Consider the following 7,993-nt stretch of genomic DNA (forward strand, 5'->3'; position numbering starts at 1 on the left):
TACCCTGCAGATGTAAACATAGCAGTTTCAGAGAAACTGCTATGTTTACACTAGGGTTAATCCAGCCTCTAGTGGCTGTCTCACTGACAGCCGCTAGAGGCGCTTCCTCGCTTCTCACTGTGATTTTCACAGTGAGAAGACGCCAACGTCCATAGGAAAGCATTGAGAAATGCTTTCCTATGGACTGATTGAATGCGCGCGCTGCTCTTGCGGAAGAGGGAGGATAGTCCCCAGCGCCGAGGAAGCCCGGCGCTAGAAAAAGGTAAGAATTTAACCCCTTCCTCCCCATTTAGCTCGGCGGGAGGTGAGCCTGAGGGTGGGGGGGACCCAAAGACCCTATAGAGCCAGGAAAATGAGTTTGTTTTCCTGGCACTATAGTGGTCCTCTAAATTGTGAGTCAACAAAATTAACACTGTTGCAAAGGCAGGAGAACTGCAGGTTTCGCAAACTGTTTTTATATTTACTCCCAATTAAAAAAATGCATAATTAAATGCATACAAGTTTTCATTTGGGGTATTTCTACTAAAAATTATTATTTATTTTGTATTTGGGAGGTGGAGTGTTTCTTCAAGGAATTTAATAGACTCAGGGTTTTTAGTATAAAGTATTATACACTAAAAGCAATCGAAATTAGCCAAACTAATATTAAAAAAATGTAATTCTTAATTTTGCTAAACGCCATTGATTATTTCAATCGAAAAAAACACATCTTACTCTGTACCATTATATAAAACACAGGAGTTTTATATTTTTCAAACACTGAATTGTAACTAAATTCCGGCTGAACAAATCCTTTAGCAGGCAAGTTCGCAAATAAATTCACCTGCTCTTTAAATCTACAAAAAAAATCTACATTTGGCCACTGGCAGTAGAAACATGTCAAAATAATGGTAAAAAAATAATAGGTTTGCTACAAATCAATTGCCAGTTCTCCTTTAAGACTGGCTGTGAAGCCGGATGCCACTCTTACAGGCCATTCATTGTCCATGAGCGTTAACGATTTTCTAAGGATATAATCTTCCTATTTTATTTTTACATCTTTATATTTTATTGAGTTATTGCGCCAACTCAATATTTAAACACATCTAAATCTGTGAGAATTAGTTGACTATTTTTATACAATGAATTAAATTCTGTTCTTCGAAATTTGCACAGAATTTTCCTCAGCTAGCCCAAAACTCTTCCAAGCTGCGGAAGAACAGTGGCTGAATACTAAGCTTTGGGGTTAAATAGTTTGTAAACAGTTTAACCCCTAAATGTAAGCTGGTGCCAGTGGCCTCCTAATACCATAACAACTTCATTACAATTAAGTTGTTATGGTGCCAGAGTATTCCTTTCAGTTAGCTACAGTGAATTGTACATTGAATTCTTGACAATCCACACTATTTAGGGTTATCCTCTAAACACAGAACTGTAGAAAATTAAAATCCAAATGGAAAAACCGATGCTAACATGGCCAGGTTTTCGCCTATATTTTGCCATTCGGATTTTAATGCGTTATATTTCGCTGTTTAGTGAATACACCCCTTTAAGAATAACCATGTACTGAGCATCCCTGGCCATGCCACTTGCAGTATACACATGCCCTCAATATATGTCCCTGGCAGGGGGTGTGATTTAGATTTGAGATAAGGGTGTGAAGGAGAAGCGCATGACACCGCCATTTACTAAACATAGCGTATATCTATCACAGGTCCACCGATGTTTGATTTGGGAAACAATAGAGTGCCATATCCAAGGAAGTCCGCCCAAGTTATAGAGCTCACAGGCCGCTCTGCCCACACATCATCTCTATGGTGAGTGAAAGGTCTCATATGACGTCACTTTCCGTTTCCGCTCTCTCTTCGCTACGCGGTAGGCCAAGATGGTGAGTTGTTTGTTGCTTTCTCTCCCTTTTCAATCTGCCGGCATCCTCGCGGTCTGTAATCTGTACCGGCTCGATCTATGGAGCCGCTTTACTAGTGACTCTCAGGGAACATGTCCACAGGGATATTGCCGGCAATATTCGCCTTTATTGATGAATTTATACCGGGTGGGAGTTAGGAAGTAGTCCCCGCATACAGTCCCATAGGAATGGACGGGCCTTCAATGGAAGTTCACTATAAGCTTTGACCACGAGCGTATAGCGGCTGTCATTAAACCACTTATAGTTCTCTATGAATTACACTCGATTATAACGCGAATATACTTTTTTTTTCTTTCCTGCAGACTTTTTTTCCCCTCATTGTCTTTGCATTGTATTAAAGCAGACTAGTTTGCCTCTGCAGACATTTACAAAATACCTGTAAAAACTACTGATGTACAGACAGTCACATCATTTAGATGGATGACGTTTGTAATACTGAACTGGGGTTTGAGATCTTGCAATGTGCTGGAACTCTTAATATACACCATAACCACTACCACTCACTGCAGTGGCACAAGTCTGTGGGTGATGTCTTGCATTTTATTGTATACCAGTTTTTAGATGAATGTGTCCAAAATTAAAACCGCTGCTTCTAGCACCCATCAACACTTATGCATTTGCACTTAAACAGGTTGGCATTAAAGTGCATGTAGCTAAGCATGGGCACAACTTTGCATGGTTGCGAATTTTATGGTGCAGGGACTACAGCTTACCACATGTATTTGTTCCTGGAACATAAGCTTTGTGTCCAGTATATTGCTGGACATGGGCTCATATCAGAACCCTTTCAGAATTCGACCCTTGCAACTGTTCACACAATTATGCATTAACCTATACGGGGTTGGCTTTTAAACCGGCGCTGTGACAGCCTGGGTGATTTTTGCTAAATTTACAAAGACCCTGACTATAACATCGCCACTCGGGGGGGCAGGGAAAGGTGAATTATACTTGCCTGAACCTGTCCCTTGTGGACGCCACCATATTCTTGGGAATTTATTTGGGAATGTCTGCATGTGCAGTAATCTTATTGGCAAATTTAAAATCTTTGCCATAAATATAAAATGAATGTGCAAACCACTATTTCCATTAGGTCCTATGCTAGAACAGTGCATACTTTAAAGGAGCATCCCATGCACCAGTTATGTTAGGAGTGCCCTGGCAACCTCCCAAGATGTATAGTAAGTTTGCAAATTATTTGTCTGGGTTCCTGGACACTGATCAGAGCCTCTAAAACAGCTCTAAGCCATTGGAGAGAACTTTTCACATCTTTATTTTATTATGTATTAAGTGCCAGCATATTCTGTAGCGCTGTACAATGGGTGGACTAACAGATGCATAATTGTAACCAGACAAGTTGGGTTTGAGGGCATTGCTTAGTGAGCTTACATGCTAGAGGACAAGTTGACAAGTGGTTTGGCTGCTTACCCGATGGTGCCGGGGCACGTTTGGCACCATAAATACTTAGTGGTTATGGTGCTTGTAGTGCTCCTTTGAATTTTCACATTTGACATGCCAGGTAAAATTTAGATATTTTTTTTTAATTGGGAGGTGGATTCTATAATGGAGCAAGACCTCAGAATTTATTTTATGGAATTAGATGGGTTTGTTAAATGGCGTTTTCTTTTCCAATAGGTTAATGTTCCGAAGACACGTCGGACCTACTGCAAGAAATGTGGGCGTCATCAGCCACATAAAGTGACTCAGTACAAGAAGGGAAAAGATTCCCTGTACGCCCAAGGTAAGAGCAAAGCTGTCTAGATGTTACATGTGATTGTGTGGCAGGTTAGATGCTACTGAATTTTTTTGTCTGTCTTGATTAGCTTATCCCACTGATAGTATGTACTTTCTTTAGTGTTGTAACTGAAACTATATTCCCTTCTTACGTGACTTGTCACCTTACATTTACTAGTGCATAAAAATTATGTATGAAACTTTAACATTAAAGTGATGTAGATGGTATATTGCATTCTATTCATGTCTACAGCTTTTGGTTAGTTTTATTTCCTCTTTCAAGTAATTGAGATGCTGTATGTTGTATTGCATATCTGATATTGCGTGTAGAGGCAGCTAGAAGGCTATTCACCAAGCAGCCAGAATATTTAAAGGGACACTAGATTCACCCAAATCACTTAATCTCATTGAAGTGGTCTGGTTGCAGTGTCCCAGTCCCACTTAGTCCTGCAATGTAAATCATTGCAGTTCTTGAGAAACTAATAATTATGGCTGCCTGGCGGCCGCTAGAGGCAGTCTTAGTCCTGCAATGTAATTATTGCAGTTTCTCAATACTGCAATAATTACATTGCAGGACTAAGACTGCCTCCAGTAGCTGTCAGGCAGCCAATAGACACTTCCTGGTTGCTAACAGACTTTCGGTCGCCTAACCCATCGGATTAGGAGGTGGATCGCTGACCCAGCAACAAGGAACCTCGGCGCTGGAATCTGGTAAATTACTAAGGGGCTTTTTTCCCTTTCGTTGCTAGGTGGGGAGGAGGGACCAGTGGGCTCTATAGTGTTAGGAATACAAATTTGTATTCCGAGCACTATAGAATCCCATTAATTAAATTTTGTCTTTTGTGCATGCACACACAAGGCTTTCCTCTTTCCTGGATAGCAAAACACAGCCTGGTTTATTAGTTTGTGGATCGGGCTGTTTCTAAACAGATGGTAGTCATGGTATGGTTCTTCTCCGTTTATAATGCATTTTCAAATGTGCGGTGATTGGAACTCTTAAGTGGGAGACAAACTATCTAGCTTATCTGCCACTTTATGGGATAAGATCAGTCCCTGGCTAGAATTAGACTATTGTGATTAGAGCTATAATTTGTTTTACCTAGAAAATCCTTTTTACGTGTGATAATTTTTCTAAATTACAAATTAATTGCTGACTGTGTACTTTGCTCAATAACATATTCACTTAATGCATCTCCCAACAGGAAAGAGGCGATATGACCGCAAACAAAGTGGTTATGGTGGACAAACAAAGCCTATCTTCAGGAAGAAGGTGGGTGTCTTTGTTTTTTTATTGATCTTTGTTTCCTTCTAAAAGAAATATTAAAGAATCAATGGTGTAAAAATTACTCTTATGTAAAGAATTGCTAATAAATTTGCAGGAAAAAAAACAGCAAGAAGAGGCTCCACTAATCTGGAGCCTTTCACTTTTGTCTATGGGGTCTCATGTCCTCTCATAAACCCATGTCCAACAGTAATTGTATAGGACAACAATTTTAGAATTAAAAAAAGTTGGTCATCACATAGGATTAATAAAGTGATGGATGCCCTTTAACGTTTGGGTGTATGCAGGGCTTGGACTTCTCTTTTGGAAAGAAATCTAAAATTATGCATGCATGACTTGGACAAAGATGAAAAATTATTATACTATAATCACTTTTTAACTTGTTTAACCCCTTCCCAACCACGGACGTACTAGGTATGTCCAACAAAAATGGTCTTAAGGACCTCGGACATACCTAGTACATCCGCAACATTCCTAATTACTTACTTGATCGCTGCTGTTCCCCTGCTGGCGACTGTCTGACAGCCCAGACAGTCCTTCCTCTGCAAATTAGGCACTTGCTGGCCATGTGATCACTCTGAAATATGTAACTTTCCAAGACACCCTAAAACCTGTACATGGGGGTACTGTTTTACTCTGGAGACTTCGCTGAACACAAATATTAGTGTTTCAAAACATTATCTATATTTTATTTTTTTTTCTTCAGTGAAAGTTGTTTTTTGCGTTTTTCACACAAACTGCACTTTCTTTGTTGATATTGTGATCAGCTTTACTGTTTTGGAACACTAATATTTGTGTTCAGCAAAGTCTCCGGAGTATAACAGTACCCCCGATGTACAGGTTTTATAGTGTCTTTGAAAGTTACAGGGTCAAAAAAAGGATTGATTTTCTTTTTTTTTTTTTTTCACATTGAAAATTGCCAGATTGGTTATGTTGCCTTTGAGAGCATATGGTAGCCCAGGAATGAGAATTACCCCCATGATGACATACCATTTGCAAAAGAAGACAACGCAAGGTATTGCAAATGGGGTATGTCCAGTCTTTTTTAGTAGCCAAAATTACCGTTCGTAATTGTTTTTTGCTTTTTTAACAGATATAAATGCTAACTGTGGCCAGTGTTTGTGACTAAGTGGCTACTAAAAAAAACTAGACATACCCATATTGAATACCCTGGGTTGTTGGTGTTTGCATTTATAACTGTTTCCATCTGGGCATTACATTGTGGCATTCTTTTTAATTGTGCTGAAGCACAGCCTGGTTGAATGGAATTCAGTAAATAAACTTGGTATTTTGCTTGTCTTTCCTTTAGACAGCAGAGCTACTTATCCAGATTGCATGTACACAACTGTTTGTCCTTTATATAGGTATAAATTTCACCAATTCAAAGAAAACGTGACTATTTCTTTACTTTGTATTTCATTGCAGGCTAAGACCACAAAGAAGATTGTGCTGAGGCTGGAATGCGTTGACTCAAACTGCAGATCCAAGAGAATGTTGGCAATCAAGAGATGTAAACACTTTGAACTTGGAGGTGACAAGAAGAGAAAGGTGTGTATTTGTATTTAGATGTAGAACTAGGAAGCATTTTTATGAACCCAGAAAAAAGGGACACAGGGAAATGAAAATAGAATGGCATGGTTAAGACTAGCTATAAATATAATGGCATTTGAAATTTTTTACAAAAAGCATTTGGCTTTCATTTTGCAGTTTTGTTTTTATATTAGAATTCAGTGCACGGTGAATATAAATGATTTGAGCTTCATATGTGGGATCACAAAATGAAAAAAATAAAATGGGTTTTGGAAAGTTTATTCCAAACTTTTTTTTTGTTAATGATGTAGAAACTATAGTTCTGTGTAATATAATTGAACATTTTTGTTCCTAATTTATTTATTTATTCTCTTTTTAGGGACAAGTTATCCAGTTCTAAATTGCTGCAGTGTTTGTTTCCAACTAATAAAATTGTCATCATATGATACAAGTCTTCAAGTTTCGTGTTTTTTTTAAAAATATATTTCTATATTTATATTTCTTCCATTAGACTTCAGTGTCCTGTTTGTTTTTCAATAGTTACATTAATATATTCCAAATATGTATGTGGGAATATGAGACTGTTGCCAACAATCACTGCTACATATGCATTTCTGCTCTTTAAAGCAGCTCTTTGACTAAATCACACTTTCTGTACCAATTTGTGCCTGGAGTTTCACAATAGGACTGGTAGAACAATACACAAATGAGCTGCTTTGATCTACATTTTGTTAAACTAGACAATTGCGTTAACTATTCCAATAATGTGATGCCCAGTATACATTATTTCCTGAATACCTAAAAGCTCTTTATTTACAATATCTTTAGACCAGTGTGTCCGATATTATTAGTGTGGCTGGACAGATCTGACAACACCTACAAATAATCCTGGGGTGATGTACACATTACCTGTATCCATGTTGGCATTCTAGTAAATTACCAGGGCCCTTTGTATTTGTAATGCAGCCCCATGTCAGATCACCTGCAGTACTTTCTCCTCTTCCTCTTAAAATATCTAACACTACTCTTTGAGCACTTGTACTTTTAGACTTGAAAATAAAGGGTGCCATTACATGCCTGACTCCATATATTTATGGGGAAATGAAGTAGTCGTACTTTTAGTATAGTTATGCAATAGTATGTGTTTTTTTTAATGGATTTTATGGGTTTGTAGTAGAATCCTCACCAATTAAATTCTAATTTGGATGTGTAATCTGACATAAATAGTAATCTCAAAATATTAGACTGAACTAATGTACTAATCAGCAGGAGAACTGCTACATAACATGGAAATGGAATCTTTCCTTTACCCATAATTTCTACTCATTGGTTCTAGATTGTATAGTTTTCCTCAGAACATAATAAACAATGTAAATGCATAGTAGAATCCAATAATGATATAACATTTATTAAATGTTAACATTTTGTCAATATTACAAAAAATAAAAGTTTTTATTCAATGTGGAGAACAAAGTTGCCACTTTTTAGATTAGCTGAAACTTGTGAATTGTCCAGTTCCTGGCTTAGTAAATAACACAAAACTA

The 7,993-nt window shown here is 37.9% G+C and overlaps 1 protein-coding gene across 1 annotated transcript; it reads left to right on the forward strand.

The window, feature by feature from the left end:
* The first annotated feature begins 1,769 nt into the window (after window positions 1–1,769).
* RPL36A (ribosomal protein L36a) lies at window positions 1,770–6,888 on the forward strand. The gene is made up of 5 exons (XM_063431020.1): window positions 1,770–1,867; window positions 3,539–3,644; window positions 4,840–4,907; window positions 6,345–6,467; window positions 6,829–6,888. The coding sequence occupies exons 1-5, from the start codon at window positions 1,865–1,867 to the stop codon at window positions 6,847–6,849; spliced, it is 321 nt and encodes a 106-aa protein (XP_063287090.1). The 5' UTR covers window positions 1,770–1,864; the 3' UTR covers window positions 6,850–6,888.
* The last annotated feature ends 1,105 nt before the right edge of the window (window positions 6,889–7,993 follow it).

The sequence above is a fragment of the Pelobates fuscus genome, chromosome 9 (genome assembly GCF_036172605.1).
Source record: "Pelobates fuscus isolate aPelFus1 chromosome 9, aPelFus1.pri, whole genome shotgun sequence".
NCBI classification, from domain to species: domain Eukaryota; kingdom Metazoa; phylum Chordata; class Amphibia; order Anura; family Pelobatidae; genus Pelobates; species Pelobates fuscus.